This window comes from Mandrillus leucophaeus, unplaced genomic scaffold (assembly GCF_000951045.1).
Source record: "Mandrillus leucophaeus isolate KB7577 unplaced genomic scaffold, Mleu.le_1.0 Scaffold14, whole genome shotgun sequence".
NCBI classification, from domain to species: domain Eukaryota; kingdom Metazoa; phylum Chordata; class Mammalia; order Primates; family Cercopithecidae; genus Mandrillus; species Mandrillus leucophaeus.
In genome coordinates, this window is record NW_012101365.1 from 3,426,255 (window position 1) to 3,447,762 (window position 21,508).

General features: G+C 44.9%; 1 protein-coding gene across 1 annotated transcript in view; it reads right to left on the reverse strand.

The window, feature by feature from the left end:
- Positions 1-5,695: 5,695 nt before the first annotated feature.
- The window catches only part of YIPF1 (Yip1 domain family, member 1), a 40,500-nt gene continuing 24,687 nt past the window's right edge, over positions 5,696-21,508 (reverse strand). The window contains exons 8-11 of the mRNA XM_011973886.1: positions 20,877-21,059; positions 14,674-14,771; positions 9,309-9,359; positions 5,696-6,248 (exon numbers count right to left, since the gene is read on the reverse strand). Coding sequence (XP_011829276.1) covers positions 14,682-14,771; positions 20,877-21,059 — 273 coding nt within the window. The 3' untranslated portion in view covers positions 5,696-6,248; positions 9,309-9,359; positions 14,674-14,681. The remainder of the gene's footprint in view (positions 6,249-9,308; positions 9,360-14,673; positions 14,772-20,876; positions 21,060-21,508) is intronic.

Sequence of the window (21,508 nt, forward strand, 5' to 3'; positions counted from 1 at the left end):
CCTCGCCCGGCTAGTTTTTTGTATTTTTTAGTAGAGACGGGGTTTCACTGTGTTAGCCAGGATGGTCTCGATCTCCTGACCTCATGATCCGCCGGTCTCGGCCTCCCAAAGTGCTGGGATTACAGGCTTGAGCCACCGCGCCTGGCCTTTTTTTTTTTTTTCTGAGACGGAGTCTTGCTGTGTCACCCAGGCTGGAGTGCAGTGGCTCCATCTCAGCTCAATTGCGACCTCTGCCTCCTGGGTTCAAGCGATTCTCCTGCCTCAGCCTCCCAAGTAGCTGGGATTACAGGTACGCACCACCATACCTGGCTAATTTTTGTATTTTTAGTAGGGACAGGGTTTCACCATATTGGCCAGGCTCGTCTTGAACTCCTGACCCCAGGTGATCTGCCTGCCTTGGCCTCCCAAAGTGCTGGTATTACAGGTGTGAGCCACTGCACCCAGCCTCATTTCCTATCTATAACATCTTTTATCCCCTCTGTTTGGGAGAGAGGTAATGATTGTCTACTGTTTTCCTCTTATGAACAACATAGACATTATTTAGTAACTTCTACCTCCTCCCCTTCTTCTCCTCCAGCAGGTGATTTGAAGCAAAGTTCTTTTGCTATATCTATAAGGCAACCAGCAGGCTTATTCTGCTTTAAACATGCTCTCCCCATTCTCCTTCTTCTTTTTTTAGTTATACTGTAGATTCTTTTAAGGGCACATAACCATTATAAACTCTATTTTCTCCCTCATAAGCATTATTTACTCTTAGTTCTACAGGTGAACATATATTTAGTGCTCACCACCTGCTATTTCAATGTCTTACCAGTCATTTTGGTTGTCTGAAGTACGTTCTCTAGAAGATACCTCAGAAAGGTCTCATGGGAATATTCCCTGTGTTCTTCCACGTTCATAACGTCTTGTCTGTGGCCAGTTTGGTTAGATGTAAAACCCTTAGCTCATATTTTCTTTCTTTGGGTATCTTAGATATGTTACCACTGTCTTTGGACATAAAACAGTGTCACCAACTATGTCTCAGTGTTGATCTTCAGTGTTGATTTCCCCAGGTATGAGTGTGCCCGTTTTATATGTAGTCTTTTATTCCAGAAAATTTTAATTATAGTTTTTTTAAAGTGTATTCTTCTCCATTGCTTTTGTTTTTTCTTTGGACATCTATAATAAATCTTTCGATCTTCTCTGCCTATCTTCCATATTGGTCACTTTTTCTTTCTTTCTTTCTTTTTTTTTTTTTTTTTTTTTAAGATGGAGTCCTGATCTGTAGCCTAGGCTGGAGTGCAGTGGTGCGATCTCAGCTCACTGCAACCTCTGTCTCCCGGGTTCAAGTTATTCTCCTGCCTCAGCCCCCCAAGTAGCTGGGATTACAGGCGCCTGCCACCACACCTAGCTAATTTTTGTATTTTTAGTAGAGACGGGTTTTCGTCATGTTGGCCAGGCTGGTCTTGAACTCCTGACCTCAGTTGATCCACCCTCCTCAGTCACCCAAAGTGCTGGGATTACAGGTGTGAGTCACTGCGCCTGGCCCATATTGGTCGCTTTTTCTTAAGTTCTTTGATTTCTCTTTATTCATTCTGGAATTTAATCTGTTTTCCTCCTTTTTCACTTTGTATTCCCTTAAAGTATTATCTATTGTGCTTATTCACGCTAATATCCCTTCTATTATAATTCAGCCTTCATTTGTGAAATGAGTTTTCTCTTTTCTTTCCAATTCTTTCCTGAGTACTATTACCTAATTTCTGCCTTATAATTCTGATTAGTGATTTTCTTTCATATCCTGTACCATTTTTTAATTTTATCTCATTTTAAAACATTAAGTTATGGCTTTTATCTGGGCATGACTGTCTGGAATGCTTTCATTACCATTAGGGATGTTATTCTGCTCCTTGTTCTCATTTTTTACACAATAACTTCATTACAAGATTTGACTGTGATCCTTTCTGTTACTCTTTCTTACGTGAAATTAGTTTTCCTGAACATTTAGGAGGAAGAGGTGAGGCAGAATAGCTTCTCTAAATTCAAGGCTTTACAGCTTCCTTTTCTGTTTCCATGACATGTTCAAAAATACAGCTTCATCTTTCTGACATTGCTCTGTTCCCCTCCCCGACTCTCATCTGGACTTCTCTTTCCTTTGCCCCAAATATCACTGGCCTGCTCTGTTTGCGTTTTGCTTTCTGGTGCCTGGTTACTCCAGCTTCTTCAGACCTTGCTGCGGATCCCTTGCATGCATGTGCTGCACACTGGGTATTACGAAACTCTAGTTCCAGCTGCTGTTCTCCTATTAGCCCATTACACTTTCCAGGGAGTACCTATAGGCTGTTTTGGAGTGCTCTTATTTTCCAATTTCGCAGACACTCTGTTGCTTTCCTGTGCTTCTTTCTATAAAAATGCTGATACCGTGTAAGTCTTGGCACTGCCAGAAGATTCTCTCTGCTTGAATTTTTGTGTTTGTGTGGATACCTTTTCACCTTTTGTTGTAGATGCCGATTTGTTTTTGATTTTGCTATCTCAGATGCCCTCTTTTTATGAGAGAATTCAGAGAGCTTCAAAAAGTATACTAGTGCCACTGCCATTTTCCCAAAATTCATTTCTCTCAATTCTTTGTATGATACCAACCAATTATATCAACCTGATAATGGACAAACCACCATCAACTTTTGTAAAAGCAGGAGCTCCAAGATGTACTAACTATCTGTCTAAAACCCATTCTCTCTTCCTTCCTTACCAACAGCATTCTGGTTCATTCAGGGTGACAGTGTGCCCAGCTAAAGAGCATTTCCCAGCCTCCCTTGTAGCTAGGGCTAACCATGGGATACAGTTCTAACCAATAAGACATGACCTTTTTCTCTGGAGAAAGCTCATTACAAGGCAGGCCAACTCCACTGGTCAACCCTCTTTTACCCTTTCCCTTCCTGCTGCCTGTCGAGATCTGAGTTGAGCTGGAAACAGCTGAGCTGCCAAGACTTGGAGTAGAGTTAAGACAAGTGAAAATGAAGTAACAGCAAGCCTTTCATCACTTACTGTGATGGTATAAGCAAGAGGCTAACCAGGAGAGAGCACTGGCTCCCCTAATGTTCCATTTCCCACCATGGACCAGTGCCAGGCAAGGGTCAAGTGCATCAGTGCAAACGGGGGGATGGTCTCACTGCCAACTGATCTCTAAACAAAAGGCTCCTGCCATTTCACAGGCCTGGGGGCTGAGAGGAGGAAGAGGGGGAAGAGCTAGGAGTAGAAAAGTACTGAGCCTTGGGAGGGAAAAAAATATCTTCAAGTTCCCCGGTCCCCTACAGATAAATCGGTCTCTGCAGAGGCACCTGAAAAAGGCTACGGCTAGGAGGCATCCAAATGGAGGACCCTGGGCATGAAACGCAAATATGCATAAGAGTATCCTTGACTGTAGTCCCTTCAGAGACACATGGCACTCACTGGGCACCCAGTCTGGTGTGGGCAGGCAGCTTTTCCCAAGAGGCCTGTTGGGTAAGGCTCTTGTCAGGCCTGAAAGATCAGGCACAGACTTTTGGCCTAGAGCCACATACCATACCACCTACTCTTTGCTGGAGGTAACACAGGCATCTTGGGAGTAGATGACAAATTCGTGCTAAGGACTGCTGGGCAGAAGAAAAATAAAAAGAGATGGCATCATGGAGCAGCCATGTTAACCTCAGACTATCTCTAAATTTCTATTTACATAGGAAAGACAAAGTGGTAAATTTATTTAAGCTACTGCTTCTCAGGGTTCTTTTACAGCGGAATGTAATTTGTAAGAGCTGCATGGAGGTCCCAAGGGCAGTGGCTCCCAAATGGTGGTGCCGGTTGGTTCATGGCCTTGGCTAGGCGAGAAAAAATTAACAGTTTTTCATAAAGCTCAACTTACCAAGTTTTTAGTGATATTGCCCTTCCAGATTATTTGATATTATAATGTCCTTTCTTCTATAAAGATAATGGTGCTGACAATGCTGTGTCTAAAATCCTTACTCAAAAATTAAATCCTGGCCACTTTATTATAGAATCTCTAAACATATTTTTGGAAAAATTGATCAGTGATACCAACTTAAAAGTACTTAGGAGCTTGTAGTCCTAGCAACTTGGGAAGCTGAGGTGGGAGGATCCCTTGAGCCCAGGGGTTTGAGCCCAGTGGACTATGATGGCTCCACTGCACTCCAGCGTAAGAGACAGAGTAAGACAAAAAGAAAAAAAGAAAAAAAAAAACTTAGAAGACTCAAGGGGGGGACACAAAACAGTTGTCTTCAAATATCTGAAGGGAATAAGGCTCAGACTTGTTCTGTTAGGCCCAAGGGCAGAGCTAAGACCACCCAGTGATGGCTGCAGAGGCACTTCTGACAGAACAGGCCACTGAAGGAGGAAACGTTGCCTGGAGAAAGACGGACGCCGGCAGCCACTGAGCAGTGATCACTGGACTGTGAGATCCAGAACAGGGAGCTTGTCTGTTCTGTTCACTGTTCTAGCCTCAGTACCTACAATACTACCCAGCACATAGTAGGTGCTCAGAATATATTCAGCATCTGATGGGAGGTTCGCCAAGGTGATGTTAAGCTCATTGTGGCCTAATTTGTGTGTCTTCCTTTACCTGCATGGTCAACCTTTTAAGTCCAAATGTGTCTTTGTAGCTATCTCAGAAATACATAGGGAACTCTGTCTGAAAGAGCATGATATGGTTTGGCTCTGTGTCCCCACCCAAATCTCATCTTGAATTGTACTCCCATAATTTCCACATGTTGTGGTAGGGACCTGGTGGGAGATAATTTGATTCGTGGGGGCGGTTTCCCCCATACTCTTCTCATGATAGTGAATAAGTCTCACGAGATCTGATGGTTTTATCAGTATTTCCGCTTTTGCATCCTCCTCATTTTCTCTTGCCACCACCATGTAAGAAGTGCCTTTTGCCTCCTGCCATGATCCTGAGGCCTCCACAGCCATGTGGAACTGTAAGTCCAATTAAACCTCTTTTTCTTCCCAGTCTTGGGTATGTCTTTATCAGCAGCATGGAAACAGACTAATACAGAGAACAACAGAAACAGTAGGGGATCAGCAATCCTGACCATCAGAAGCTCAGCCTTCCAGATCATATGCATTTTGAACAAAAAGTATGTTAAAGCTATCTTTGCAGTGTCACTGGTTTCTCTCTTTAATGCACACTAGCCAAGAAGTCAAAGTACCCTAAGAGAATTTTCTGAAATTTGTCAAAATGGGATGTAAATGAACTCTTTTTTTTTTTTTTTAAGAAAAGGTGTCACTTTGTCACCTAGGCGGGAGGGGCTCACTGCAGCCTCAACCTCCAGGCTCAGCCTCTCGAGGATGCTTAACATCACCTTGGCAAACCTCCCACCTTAGCCTCTCGAGTAGCTGGGACTACAGGCATGCGCCACTATGCCCAGCTAATTTTTTGTATTTTTTTTGTAGACTGGGTTTCACCATGTTGCCCAGGCTGGTCTCAACTCTTGGGCTCAAGCAATCTACCCACCTTAGCCTCCCAAAGTGCTAGGATTACAGGCGTGAGCCACAACTTCTGGCCAAATGTGTTCTTTAAAACTGATACTCCATTCTTATAGGAGGAAACATACAGATGTCCCGTTTTAACCCACACATCATAACACCGAGCACATTCAATCCGATTCCCAGCAGCCTCCAGTACAGACAAACCATCAAGGAAAAACTTAAGGTCAAAGTCACAAAATGCAGTCACAGACATCATGTGAGGTATTTATTTTGCAACCATTTAGTTCAGCTGTCCAGTATCAGGTTACCAAAGACAAATTTTCAAGCTCCCGGTTAATCTCCACCAAAGTTTCTACTGTTCGGTTACTTCAGGATGGCTAGCATTTGGAGAGAAGAGGATCCCCCAGGTAGTCTGTACATAATTCAGAGAGAGGACATCAGAATTTAGCATGGGTCTGTTTCGGGTATTAAGGTACCACAGTGAAGCATGTCATTTGACTGTGGGTGGCAAAGGGACGGCACTGAGCATGCCTAACCCATTCCCCGGCATTTCAGTCCAATCAGCACATGCTCACAATGACCATCCATGTGTGAAAAAGAAGAGCTGAAAGACACATGTGCTGAGCAACATTTAATTTCTGCTTGTTAAACGGGTGATTAGGCACCAGTATGGCCCCATCCAGACACTGGGAGTTTGTGCCACTCCATCAGTTCTGCTGGCTCTGCTCATTCTGCTTTCCTGCAGTGGATGCCACTTCCCAAAGAACCATGCTCCAAAAAACAAAAGAGAACTGAAAAACAAAACGGGACACTTTCAAGATAAAGAACCCCCACAAAAGGAAAGAGCCACATTGTAGAAAAGGATATTCATGTATGTTTAGAGGTATAACTCCAACACCAGAGCAGTCTGCTGCCACCAATTCCCCAAATCTTGAGCCTTGAGTCTGATTTTGATGCTCAAAGTAGAGCTTACTGTTGGAAGAAAGATGATGCTTTAAAAAGTTTTCTTCTATTTCCTTGGAAACCCAGTGACTCTCTCCAAGTCAGATCCCAAAGCTACCTTTGCCCATCCTTCTCTCTCTCTCTTCTCCATGACAGCACTGTGTTAAGCACTAGAGGAGAAAAGGTAAGAGTGGATATGGAGGGACTTAAAGATCTGGGACCTGGAAAACCATGGTAGTTGAAATGTAAGGTTATACAGGAGATAATGGCAGGATATGAGGCAGGTCAAATAAATCAGGGATAGATTGTGGCAATACAGGGGGTTTCAAGTTTGTTCTTTGGGCAATAGGGGACCAAAAAAAAATTTCTAAGTAGGGAAGTGACATAGTCAAAGGCGTGGTCAGAAATATAAATTTTCAGGCGTGGTCAGAATTATAAATTTTCAAAGACCCCTGTGGCTGTGTATAGGATGAACTGGAAGGAGAAAAAGAAAAGAAGTGGAGAAAGCCATCATGTTACTGCTACGGTTCAAATATGAAATGATCGGTCGTGAAGGCTAGGTATGGTAACGACAGGACAGAGATGAGAAACACTTCAGAGGTAGAAAAGACAAGTCTTGCTGACTGATACTATGTGGAAGGTGAGTGGGGGAAATCTACAATCTACTTTGATGCTGAGGTTTCTATCTTGGGTGACTGGATGGATTTCTTAATTAATCCAACAAATATTGAGGACCCACGTGTCAGGTACTGGGTATGGTGATGAACAAGACAGACACAGTCCCAACTGTCGAGGAACCAGTCTACCAAGAGAAGCAACAGGGCAGGCAAACAAATATTGAAAATATTATTTATTTAATTACAATTTTTTTTTTTTTTTTTGAGACAGAGTCTCGCTCTGTTGCCCAGGCTGGAGGGCAGTGGTGTGATCTCGGCTCACTGCAAGCTCCGCCTCCCGGGTTCACGCCATTCTCCTGCCTCAGCCTCCCGAGTAGCTGGGACTACAGGCGCCCGCCACCACGCCCGGCTAATTTTTTGTATTTTTAGTAGAGATGGGGTTTCACTGTGTTAGCCAGGATGGTCTCGATCTCCTGACCTCATGATCCGCCCGCCTCAGCCTCCCAAAGTGCTGGGATTACAGGCGTAAGCCACCATGCCCGGCCTTAATTACAATCTTAACTTGCCAGGCGACGGTGTAATAAAGAATCTAACCTACTCTGCAGTCAGGGACAATATAAATGATGGTACCATTCCCTGAGACAGAAAAACATGAGGAGGATCTGGTTGTAGTGGGGGATGAGTACAGCTTGGAATGTAATGAATTATAGGCAACTGTTGGAATACCTAGCTGGGGATTTGCAAGAGACAGAAACTTGGAAAGAGGGGCCAGAGAGAGAGTTAAATCCAGGGGAGACTAAGGAATATGTTGGAGAATAAGTTCCTAATGCATAGCCTTCCACTTGGGAGAATGAGCTAGGCCTTCCTGGAGACATCAACAGGGCAATACCACATTCAGATGTCAGCGTTTGATGATACCACGAAGGTGAGGCTGAGGCAAGGGCTATCTGCCCAAGTCTACTGGCTCAAGAAAAGAGAAACATTGCTAACGAAATATCTGTGAAAAGTGGCTGGAGTAGGTCAGACACTGTAATTTGCAGGCGTGAAAGAACCTAAAGTCCTGATCAGCCTTTTAGTAACCATCAACTTGGGTTCTGAAATGCTAAGTAACGGTAGGGACAAACGGGCCCACAGAGCAAGCACTCAAGATTTTATTTGCATAGATATGTACTCTGTTTTTCTCTCATCTTTCTGGCTGTCTATTCCAAATTAATGTCAAAACTAGGGAAGAATTTGAAGACTAGAAAATTCCCTTCTCAGGCGGGCATGGGGATTCATGCCTGTAATCCCAGCACTTTGGGAGACGGAGGCAGGCAGATCACTTGAGGCCAGGAGTTAGAGGCCAGCCTGGCCAATATGGCAAAATGCCATCTCTACCAAAAATACAAAAAAATTAGCCAGGCATGATGATGCATTCCTGTAATCCCAGCTACTCGGGAGGCTGAGGTATGAGAATCACTTGAACCTGGGAGGTGGAGGTTGCAGTGAGCCGAGAATGCACCACTGTCCTCCAGCTTGGGCAACAGAGTGAGACTGTCTGAAAAAAGGAAAAGAAAAAAGAAATTTCCTTCTCCTGCTGCCAACTTTTAATGGGGGGCCGGAAGCAAAGACGTTGGGAATTCTTGGCACTTAGGCTAGAGGGAGAAAAGTAAGACGCTATTGCCCTTTGTGCCAAACTTGGTCCCCAGTGTCACCATCAGCCAGCATTTCCTTATCTCTTGAAGATTGCCTCTACCACCTCTTGGCCTAAGACCTGACTCTTGACCACTTTTGGCTCCCATCTTGGGTGGCTGCACTATGGCATGGGCATTCTCTGTCCCTTTCCTCGGCTCAGCCCTGCAGCCAAGCCTTCCAATGTCACCACTGTCTGATCTGGGATGTTCCAATCAGAAGTTCCTCTAATCATGATTCTCTCTTTAATGTAAAAGGGCCTTCTAGTCTGTGTGGCACATGAGATGCAAAACTGGAGTATAGAATCTGGGAGGGTAAGGACCGATCTCCGTCATTCACCAGCACACAGTAGAATTTCAATGAATGAACAAGTAAAGATTTCCCAAGTAACCTGCCACATAAACCCAGGAAAGTTTTGATGCTATATGATAGGCCTAACAACTTGTTCAAATGAAGCTTTCTCCGAGTGTCTGCTGGGTGCTAGGGGGCTATATTGGTAAATAAAGTTCTGCCCTCAAGGAACTCTCAGTCTATGAAGTTACAGTGAATAAGCAAACTGCCATAATAAAAGAACATATGAGAGCTGTAGAAGAGCACAGAAAAGAAAATAAGTAATACTACCTGGAGAAGTCAAGAAAAACTTCAGCAAGCAGAGGGTATCTGAAGAGAGTCCTGAAAAATAAACAGGAAATTGCCAAGTAGACAAGGCTTGTGAAATGAACACTCTTGACAACGTGAACGACTGAAAGGATACCAGCATACAAACCCTGTGTATCCAGTCAGGAGGGTTTAATGACACAGGACTCTCCGGAAGCCCTCTCTGCATCATTAATTAAAGCCCTGATCACACTGCGATATGATAATCTGCTGATGGCCCTCCTCTGCACAGCCCCACCTGTCAGTGCCCCTCAAAAGCTCGCCCCAATCTGGATGCTGCCTTTCAGATACTCCATCCCTCAAGCCAAAGCAGGGCTTCCCAGGTACAGTTTCCAGGCTCTACCAGGGTCTTGGCTCAGAGAAGACATAGCACTGCCCTCAGGTGAAAAGTTAATGAAGAAGGAAGGATGGAAGCCAGATATTCTTTATATTATTTCAGTAACTTACGTAGGGGTAGCATGCTGATTACAAGTACAGTCCCACACTGTATAATGATGTTTCAGTTGACAACAGACCACATATACAATAGTGGTCCCATAAGATCACATCATATTTTCACTGTACCTTTTCTATGTTTAGATACACAAACACTTACGATTGTGTTACAACTGCCTGCTGTATCCAGTATAGTAACATGCCACACAGGTTTGTAGCCTAGGAGCAATAGGCTATCCCACATAAGTGTGTTGTAGGCTATACCATCTAGGTTTAAGTATATTCTATGATATTTGCACAATGATGAAATTGCCTAATGACGCATGTCTCAGAATGTATCCCGTCATTAAGCAATGCATGACTGTAACTGGAAGCTCCCCTATGATCCTGAGGTTCCAGGGAGAGAAGGGGTTCTCCCTGGAATGTGTTCTAACCTAAGCCTTCCAATGCTCTCCTGGGAATGTGCCCTAAGCTAAGTTTTCCAATACACAGATTTACATAGGGAAGGTAGGTTACTGGTGAGATTAGAAGGAAACCTTTATTTTTCAGTGAAAGCTGGGAGTCCAGAGATGACAGTAGAAGGCACAGCCAGCTCATAAATCAGCAGCATTCAGGGCTCTGGACAGTCTCTCAGAAGCAATTGATGCTTCTGCCAGGGAGGTTGCAAAGAAGCTGTTAATCACTATCTCATTTGGAGACTTGACACCCAAATGGAGGCACTAACACCCACGTTATAGATCTGAGCAAAGCGCAGAGGTGTCAAATCTGTGTACACCAGTCTGTGAAGTCTTCAAGGTCCCTGAGGGCCAGGCTCTTCTCAGATGCTGCTCTGACTCTCTGAAGGCCTTTACAACCAAAATGAAATGAGGTAACTTAAGTCCTAGCTCAGGGCCAGGTTGAGAGAGACCTCAACATGGCGATGTCAGGTACTTTGGGCCAAAAGAGAGACCCAGGAAACTGTTGCCGTTGCGTTCTCTACCTCTGTCCCTCTCCAGCTGGGCTCGAATTGTCTTGTTCTCAGTGATGTGAGTCCACATCGTGTTATCATGTTCCCCTGTACAGCCTAGGTCTTCACCTTCCCAAAAGCCATGGGAAACAGACTGCTTTTTCCAGAACAGCTAACTGACTGTGCTCAACCTTCGTGACCCAGTTCAAACAAGAGCCCCTCTCTGACGCTTCCCTCCCGGCCAACTCCAACTGAGTCCCACCCTTCTTGACCCTATAATGCTACACTGACAACTTGGCTATGGCATTTAAAGCTTTAATAGTTCCTATATGGATTGACAACAGTATATGCAAATACTTCAAATATACATATATCACTAGTTTATGCTTGTGTACAAGAATCTAAAATGGCCTCCAATGATCCCTGCCTGTCTCCAGGCATTCATGCCTTTGTGTAATTCGCTCCCCTAGAAGGTAGGCAAGACCTGTGACTTGCTTCGAGTCAATAGAAGATGGCAAAGGTGATGACCATCTCTTCTATATTTACATTATATAGGACAGCAACTTCCATTTCACTATCAGACTCGATTGCCTCTCTCTCCCTTTCTGGTTTTGATGAAGTGAGTGATCATACAGAGAGGCCCATGTGGCAAGGAACTGAGGGTGGTCTCCAAATGACCGTCAGCAAGAAGGTCCTCATTCTACAAAGCCACAGGAATTGAATTCTGCCAGCAACCTTGTGAGTTGGGAAGCAGATATTTTCCCAGTCTAGATTTCAGGTGAGACACCAGCCCTGGCCAACATTTTGACCGCAGCCTTGGGAGAAAATCTGAAGCAGAGGAGCAATCTAAGCTATCCCCAGAGTCCTGCCCCACAGAAACTGTGAGAATGTGTATTGTGGTAATGCCACTGGGCAGCAATAGATAATTAACACAGCACGCAAACTCTCAGCTGATAAGACATGCAATCAAAGGAGTGTGGAGACTGCTACTAAACACCTTTAGACGCACAGAGGAAGGCTCCATCAAACAGCCAAAGGCTGTTAAGAACCTGCATTTTAGTGATAAAAAGAACATTCGTCTAAAAAATGGGAAAGTGAAAAACCTCAAAAATTGGCTCCCCAAGACTTAGATATGAGTCCCAGCTCTGCCTCTAAGAGATAGGTGATCTTAGTCAACCCAGATTTACTAAGCCCAGCCTTCTCATCTATACATAAAATGTGGTCAATAGGGCGAGTAAGAGTGGCTAATGAAAGAATAAACTAGAAAGTGTTTTGTCAGGCCAGGTGCGGTGGCTCACGCCTGTAATCCCAGCACTGTGGGAGGTCGAGGTGGGTGGATCACAAGGTCAGGAGTTCGAGACCAGCCTGGCCAACACAGTGAAACCCTGTCTCTACTAAAAATACAAAACATTAGCCAGGCATGGTGGCGGATGCCTGTAATCCCAGCTACTTGGGAGGCTGAGGCAGAATTGCTTGAACCTGGGAGTCAGAGGTTGCAGTGGGCCAAGACTGCACCAAGCACTCCAGCCTGGGCGACAGAGTGAGACTCCATCTCAAAAAAAAAAAAAAAAAAAAGTGGTTTGTCAAATGGAATGTGATAGACACATGTTAGTTTGCCCCAGAACTCTGGGGTGGCCTTGGGTAAGGCACTGTCCTCTCTCGGCCTCAGCTCCCTTATTGTAAAATGAGGAGGGAAGCCCATGCTATTCTATTTAATGTGTACAAGGGCTCTCACCTTCTTTGATTCTTTTATTTTTTATTTATTTTTATTTATTTTTTTTTTTTTTTGAGATGTAGTCTTGCTCTGTCGCCCAGGCTGGAGTGCAGTGTGCCGAGATCGAGCCACTGCAAGCTCTGCCTCCCAGGTTCATGCCATTCTCCTGCCTCAGTCTCCTGAGTAGCTGGGACTACAAGTGCCTGTCACCGCGCCCGGCTAATTCTTTTTGTATTTTTAGTAGAGATGGGGTTTCATCCTGTTAGCCAGGATGGCCTCCATCTCCTGACCTTGTGATTCACCCACCTTGGCCTCCCAAAGTGCTGAGATTACAGGTGTGAGCCACCGTGCCCGGCCTGACCTTCTTTGATTCTAACATCGCATACCCATGAGAAGAGAGAAAGAGGCAAAAGTGGTAGACTATGACATTTTACAATAGTTCCCCAGTCATTCTACTGGCCAGGGTGACTGTCTTACCATCAAGGAACTGGAAGCATTTGACCAGTCATATCTAGTCAACCTGCAGGGCCTACAACCTGGATTCCTCAGCTAAGAGGGAAAATCTCCATTTGTTTTACAAAAGGAAAAAAGGATCAAGGTAAAGTCAGTGGGAGCCACCGAACACAAACTACTGATGCACTCTGAGAGGAGTAGTAGCTTTGATTTTATTGCTGAGCACCTTAACTATGTGCCAGGAGCTTTTATAAAAATGATCTCCAACCTTCACTACAATCTTATATAGGTTGTGTCATTCTTATTTCAAAGACAAGTTAGCTGAGGCTCAAAGAGTTATAAGCCCCTTACTCGAGGCACATTGCTAGTACATGGTAGGGCTGGGATTTATCATTATTATTATTAGAGACAGGTTCTCTCTCTATCACGCAGGCTAGACTGCAGTGGAGCAATCACAGCTCACTTTAACCTCCATCTCCCAGGCGCAAGTGATCCTCCAACCCCAGCCTCCCAACTAGCTGGGACTACAGGGGCATGCCACCAAGACCAGCTAATTTTTTGTATTGTTTGTAGAAATGGGGTTTTGCTATATTGCCCAGGTTGGTCTCAAACTCCTGAGCTCAAGTGATTTGCTTGCCTTGGCCTCCCAGAGTGCTGGGATTACAGGCGTGAGCCACCACAGCCAGCCTGGGATTAAATTGTAATTTTATTTAATTCTAAGCCCCTGGTTTTTAGCTTGGGCAGAAAGGACAGTCTGTGATTACAAAGCAAAGTAAAGGTTCTTGGCCTGCAGCAAGATCATGTGCAGAGTGTGCTTCATTTATACTTGCCACAAACATTTACTGAGTGCCCTCTGTATACTAGGTTATGTGGTAGGCAATGAAGATACAGAGTAACACCATTCCTTGTTCTTGTGGAGCTCAGTCTAACTGGGGAGACACTGTAGTATACAGTGGACAAATGAATGAATAAATAGCTGAACAAATGAATGAATAGGCAGACAGACACATGATTAGTCAGCCATTAGTGTTTCAAGCACCATGAGAGTGATGCTTAATACAAAGTGTAATGGGATCACCAGATAAATGATAGGACCAGACAAATGGCCAGGCATGGTGGCTCACACCTGTAATACCAGCACTTTGGGGGGCCAAGGCAGGTGGATCACCTGAGGTCAGGAGTTCAAGACCAGCCTGGCCAACATGGTGAAATCCCATCTCTACTAAAAATATAAAAATTAGCCAGGCGCTAGTGGCACGCACCTGTAATCTCAGCTACTCAGGAGGCTGAGGCAGGAGAATCACCTGAACCCAGGAGATGGAGGCTGCAGTGAGCTGAGATCATGCCATTGCACTCCAGCCTGGGCAACAACAGCGAAACTCTGTCTCAAAAAAAAAAAAAAGAAAAGAAAAGAAAGAAAAAGAAAAAAATCACCAGGATTGTTATAAAATGGAACAAACCCATATTGTGCTCTAGGAAAGGGTTCAGGGAGGAGAAGAGAGTCCTCTCTGCTGGGACCAAAGGCAGGAGCTCCTCTTACAGAAGAACCTAACAGCTCATGTTATCCAACTGTATAAAGCCAGTATCATGTGGATTTCAAAATAGAGGCCTTCAATAAGAGGAACACAGAAACACAGACATGCACATGCACAAACCCACACTGAACTGGCAGAAGGATAAAAGGGTCTGGCCCTCTGTGCTTAAAGCTAACAGTAACAGAATTGATACACCTGCCCATGTTTTATGGCACCACACAGCAAAATAAAAATAGAATCTCTTACTTTCCTCATTAGCTGGACTTGGCTGCAGCAACTGTTTGGTTCAGAGTAGCTGTAGTTGTTGGGAGATGGTCCATCTCTGGTGCATCAAAAAAGTATGCCTGTGGGAAACAAAGACCCAGCAGGGAGTTAAAAAGACAATGGTCCGGGTAAGTACTTTTTAGAGTCCATGCTAACAGTACTTCTGGGCTCTCACGGTGCCTAAGTTCTTCCCACCATATTTGTCATCACACTAAACTACAACCATCTGTTTACCTTTGTCTCACTAAATTGTGAGTACTTTTAAAAATTCAGCTACCATGTATTGAGCACTTACTATATTACATGACTTACTCTTAATAACCCGATGAGGTTGTTAGGATTATCCTCATTAGACAGATAAAGAAACTAAGACTCAGAGAGACTGTCATTTGATCAGGTGAACATGGCTAATGAGTGGTGAAGCCAGAACTCAAAGCTAGGTCTGTCTGACTCCAAAGCACAAGCATTATACAGTCTTTCCTCCAGGGCAAAGGCTGTATCCTTCTTCATCTTTGTGTCACCAGCACCCCTGCACAGGGCCTGGCATACTAGGTAACCAATCAATACCGAATGAACTGAACTACATTAGCTTGCTGCTAAACTAGTTAGTTGGCTTTCTGCAAAGACCTTGAAAAGAAAGTGCTAGGCATGCTTTCCCTAAAAATTTTTCAGCTGGGAAACGAAAGGTTTGCTAAGTGCTTCCACTCACCATCTACAACTTAGCTGTCAAAAGTCAGACGGAGGTAGAGGAGGGAAGACATAAGGAGAATCTTTCCACCCATCTCAAGGTCTAGAGAAGCCTAACTTGAGCGAAGCCTAACTTGAGCCCAGGAAAATACCAATCTCACTACCCTTGAATACTGGTTGTTCAAAGGAAAGGTGAATTTGTTACTATATCAAGGCCCACCGAATATTCATGACACCACCTTGGGGTCAGTGCCCTTAGGAAGGTACACTGTTAGAAAGCCAACAACCATCTTTCACCAGCTCTGCTCTCTATCAGCCAGAAGGGGGCACCAACACAACATGCTGGAGCTCTACCCTATCTGTTGCTATTCCGTGTTAACTTTCTGAAGTTTCCAGATGATGCCTTTCTCTGCAGACTCCCTCTAGTTTGCCCCATTCCCAGAGTAACTCTATTACTTTTAAGAAGCTTCCTCCCTAGGAACCCTTCCAGCAGCTGTTTTCTGAGGCAAGAAAAGAAGAGTCCCTAACTTAAGTGGGGGATAGGGCCGCAGTGCTAGTGCTGGGCTCCTCCAGTTCTCCCACAGGTGCACTGTGCCACAGGCCCCCAGGATGCAGGAACAAAGTCTTCCTTCCAGGTTACCACAGGACACCCTTGTAAGACAGAATGAGCAAAGACGCCCAGGTTCTACACCTGGCTCTGCTATTAGCTCACACTGTGACTTTGGACAAGTTGCTCCACCCACTTCAGCCTCAGCTTTCTGATCTATAAAATTTAAGGATTAGAAAAGATGATCTTGGGGCTGGGCGTGGTGGCTCCAGAGAGAGAGAGAGAGAGAGATTGGGTGTGGTGGAAAGAGAGAGGGAAAGAGAGAAAGAGAGGGAGAGAAAGAGAGAGAAGGCAGGGAAGGAAGGAAGGAAGGAAAGAAGGAAGGAAGGAAGGAAGGAAGGAAGGAAGGAAGGAAGGAAGGAAGGAAGGCAGGCAGGCAGGCAGGCAGGCAAGTAAATAAGATCTCAGCTGGATGTGGTGGCTCACACCTGTAATCCCAGCATTTTGGGGGGCCAAGGAAGGTGGATCATTTGAGGCCAGGAGTTCAAGACCAGCACGGCCAACATGGCAATAGCCCACCTCTACTAAAAATACAAAAATTAGCCAGGCGTGGTGGCACATGCCTGTCATTCCAGCTACTCAGGAGGTTGAGGGGCAAGAATTGCTTGAGCCCAGGAGGCGGAGGTTGCCGTAAGCCTAGATCACACTGCTGCACTCCAGCCTGGGTGACAGAGGGAAACCCTGACTCGAAAAAGAAAAGATGATCTCTTAGGACCATTCCTTGAACAATCTTGAATTCTATGATTCATTAATTCCACAAATGCTTAATAATAATCACAGCCATCATTTGGGGAATGCCTACTGTGCACCAGACACACACTTGATCATTAATCTGCTCAAAAAATGCTATAACAGGCCATTTTATCCCTTTTAAAGATGAGAAAGCTGAGACTCAAAACAGATGGAATTTTCCCAAGACTAGACAACTATGTGTCTGAGCTAGGATTTCAATCCAGTTGAGTCCATCTCCATAGTCTGTGCTCTTCTAATTCTCCACCACTTCCTGCGATTTGTTGCCTAGTCTATGTCCAGTCCAGATCTAGGCACCATGGAGACCTCGAAGCTGAATCAGCAGGCTCTCTGTGAGTAGAGGCAGGGCACAGTTCTCTGTAAAAGCCGGCAGTAACCACCTCAAACTTAGGCTTATACATCTCCCAACATACACCAGGGGTGCAGCCTCTAGGTGCTTCCTTAGTCATCTCTGCCAGGTGTGTTCTGGTATAACTTAGACATCATTTACATGTGCAATCACCGAGGGGCCCCTGGCAGGTGTGGGGCTGTTATATGCTTCACTGCACTAAGGCAAAAACACCAATCTGTGTTCCCCAGGGGAGAGTGAGCAAGCCAAGCTGTCTGGTTCAGCCGGTACCCCTCAGCTCAAATAACTCCCCTGCCAGTTCCTCCCTCTGCCTTAACAATAATGTCTTCCATTTACATGACTCATCATATTTTCCATGCTGCATATATCATTCAATCCTTGCAACAGTAAAGACGTTGCCATGGCATGCACGATTGGCCCGTTTCTAAGTGAGGGCAGGAATCCAGAGAAGGGAAATCACCCAAGCAGGCGGTAGTGGAGCTGGGACTGGAACCCAAGTTTCCTAACTTCTGGCTCAGTCCTTCTGCAGTAAACAACGCCTCCAGAAGAAAAAGGAGGGGCTGGTCACTGTGGAGAACAAAACGCAGGCATGGTGGGCCCCTGGCTAGACACCTGACCACAGGATGGTTCCCTTCCTCCAGAAGGAGAAAACTGTGCCTTCCGCTCCAGGAAGAGGTCCTGCACCCCACAAGGACGTCCCTGCTCCACAGTCCAACCCGTCCTGCTCCTCTGAGTCCCTTACAGACTGAACAGCCTCTTCTCCTGCCTCTTCATCTCCACTGCTTTCTCATCCAGGTGTGTAATGGGTAAAAAGTTCAGGAGAGATGAGAAGATGTCAGTGAGAGGCATCAAGGAAGGGCATTGTCATTAAGAGTGGGAGACTTCAGCTTTGGCCCCAGTACTAGTTGTGGGACCTTGGACCACTCTCACTTGGGTGCTGTGGAGGAATAAGCAGCATACTGGCCCTGGCCACGTCTGACAACACAGGCTCCTTTAATGACTTTGCATCTGAGGAACACTTCACAGTATGTGGAGGGCTTTCACAGCCAGCTCACGGCATCTCACAAAACCCCATGAAAACAACAATCCCTTTCACAGATGAGGAAACCAAGGTTCTGAGAAGCAAGTCTGTTGCCTATGTTTGCAGCGCTGAGCACCTCTCAGTCCAAGGCACTCCCTGCTTCAGAATTATACTCTCTTTCAGAAAGTTCCTGAGCAGCAAGATGGGCAGGTAAATCCTGGGTTCAGCGCCTTCTGCCCCGAAACGGAACAATAGGCACAGGAGGTAAAAGGTCCTGCCATAGGTACTAGATGAAATGGGTTCTTTTTTTGTTTTTTGTTTTTTTTTTGAGATGAAGTCTCGCTCTGTCACCCAGGCTGGGGTGCAGTGGCGCAATCTCAGTTCACTGCAACCTCCACCTCCTGGGCTCAAGCGATTCTCACACCTCAGCCTCCCTGGTAGCTGAGACTACAAGCACATGCCACCATACCTGGCTGATTTTTTTATATTTTTGGTAAAGACAGGGTTTAACCATGTTGCCCAGGCTGGTCTCAAACTCCTGAGCTCAAGCAATCTGCCTGCGACTTCCTCCCAAAGTGCCGGGATTATGGGCGTGAGCCACCAATCCTGGCCTGAAATGGGTTCTTAATAATAACCATAATACCTCCCTGCTCCACTGCTCAACCTGCCCTGCTCCTATTCCTTAGAGAAATGAGAAAGGCAATGCTTCCTCTCCTGCCTCCTTCTCCTCACCAACCTCTCATCCATGTACATGAGCGGAAGAACTTCAGAAGAGAGACGGGAGATGCCAGTGAGGGACAAGAGATGCCGGTGAGAGTTGGTCACAATGAAAAGGATGTTCTTCAGCAGACAGAAAAGTTCCAGAAGAATCACGGCAGCATTTTAACTGATCAACTCAGAGATTCCAAGTGCCAGAAATGAATAGTGTCATTCTGCCATGAGTCAAACCAACAGGCCCGCCTCAAGGGTTTAAAGCTTACGCACATGTAAAGTGCATGTGAACTAGGTTTGTGTTTCACAACTTGGCACTTTTTATGAAACTTGTTTAATGATAAAGCATTGGGATCTCATTGATGCATTTAATGAGACAGGTTATCTACACAAAAATGTTAAAAATCAAATGATGCCAAAGAAACATTTACTCCTAAAATTGCAAAACATGACCAAGGGTTTGGAAACCTGCCATGTGGACAATTTTCTAAGTGCTATAAGACACCTTCCCATGGCCATGTCCTTTCCTTCATTAGCAACCTTAACATTCTTGGACTCGGATTTTTTTTTTCAAAACCTGCACCAGGGCTTGTTAAGGCCGTGGACAGCAAATTTTGTGTACAATGCATACGGAAGACACAGAACCATGTCTCCTTAGGATCAAAGGAAAGGGACCTAATTTATGGGCATTTATAGGACAAGTTCCATGTTAAGTGCTTTACAGATATCATTTTATTTGGCTCTCAGAACAATCTTGTGGCAGGAAATATACCCATGTCACAGATTAAGAAATTAAGATTCAGAGAGGAACAATAACATCTCCAAGTTCACACAGCCAATGAGTGACAGAGCTGGTCTTCAATCTGTGCTAATCTGACTCAAAAGCACATGCTCTCCCTAAAAAGAATCTACATATGAACCCAAACACTATTTTAAATGTTGTTCACCTTAAAAGTAACTCCACTTTCCCATATCTGACTTCATTTTCAAGCTTTCTACCTTCAAATTTAAAACTTTTAATTTCTACCTTTAAATTTAAACTTTAAACTTTCTACATTTAAATAAAACTTTAAATTTCAAAAATCTTTCTAGGTATATGCAGAAAATCAGCAAAGGCATCCAAAAACAGAATCCCCCACCCTAGCTCCCTAACCCTATATAGTCAGCCCTCCACACCCACAGGCTCGGCATCCTCAGGCTCAACCATCCATGATGAAAAATATTTTTTAAAAATATATAAGTAAAAAAACCCAATATGACAATAAAAATAACACATATTTTAAAAAACAATGTAATAACTATTTACATAACATTTACATTGCACTAGGTATTATGAGTAATCTGGAAATGATGTAAAGCACATAGGAGGATGTGTGTACACCATTTTGATATAGGGAACTTGAGCATCCATGCTTTGGTATTCACAGAGGGTCCTGGAACCAACCACACCCCCACAACCCCAATACTGAGGAACAAATGTACATAGACACTCATCCATCTCTATTTGCTCTGGTCAGACCCCAAATTCTGATCAGATTACTGAAATTAGGCAAAACCAAAGACTAAAGCCAAATTCTCATAATTTCACCACTTTCCATGTAGATGAGTCTACTTAAAATGAAATTTTATTTCACAGAATCAATTTTTTTTTTTTTTTTTGAGACAGGGTCTCCCTCGGTCACCCAGGCCAGAGTGCAGTGGTGTGATCTCAGCTGCCTGCAACCTCCACCTCCTGGGCTCAAGCGATCCTCCCACCTCAGCCTCCCAAGTACCAGCTACTTGCAAGGCTGAGGTGGGAGGATCGCTTAAGCCACCACGCCCAGCTAATTCTTGTATTTTTAGTAGAGACGGGGTTTCACCATGTTGCCCAGACTGGTCCTAAGCTCCTGAGCTCGAGAGATCCACCCACTTGGACCTCCCAAAATATTGGGATTACAGGCATAAGCCAATGTGCCCAGCCCATGGAGTCAATTTTAAAAGAACTGTTGTGTCTAACAGTTTGAGGTCTTTTAGCATTTGGATATAAAACACACCAAAAGAATATAGGAATGAACCCATACCAAGCAGCCCACAGAAAGCAGCATATGAAGCAACACAATTGTCACAATTGTGGCCAATGCAACCCGTCGGTTATCCTCACGAACAGCTGGCCAAAATGTCATTGACAAGACAGATCCTGAGATGCCCAGGGCAATCATGACTAGAATCCAACGAACAGCTTTCTGGGGGATAATCCACAGTATCTGAAAGAAGAGAAAAGGAGGAGGGGGGAGGTCTTGGGAGGCATTCGTTCATTCCAGGCACATATGTTTACAAAGGCCCCTGAGCCAATCGGCAGCTGGGCCCCCACTGCCACCCTGGTTTTTCAGTATAGGCTGGAGGAACACCACCAGCATGTAGACTGAGGCATAGACTTTCATAACAAAGGGCCCAAGATCCAGTGAAGGCATTTGGCTCCCCAGACCCCTTTCATGCTGAACTTCTAAATTCAAAGGAGATTTTTCAGGAGCACATGAGTGTTGCACTGGAAATAATGATGTTAGGTCAAATTCTTGGTTGAAGTTTCCACCAAGAACAGGGCATCACTCAGAATCTGCTCCCTGGCCGGGCGCAGTGGCTCAAGCCTGTAATCCCAGCACTTTGGGAGGCCGAGACGGGCGGATCACGAGGTCAGGAGATCGAGACCATCCTG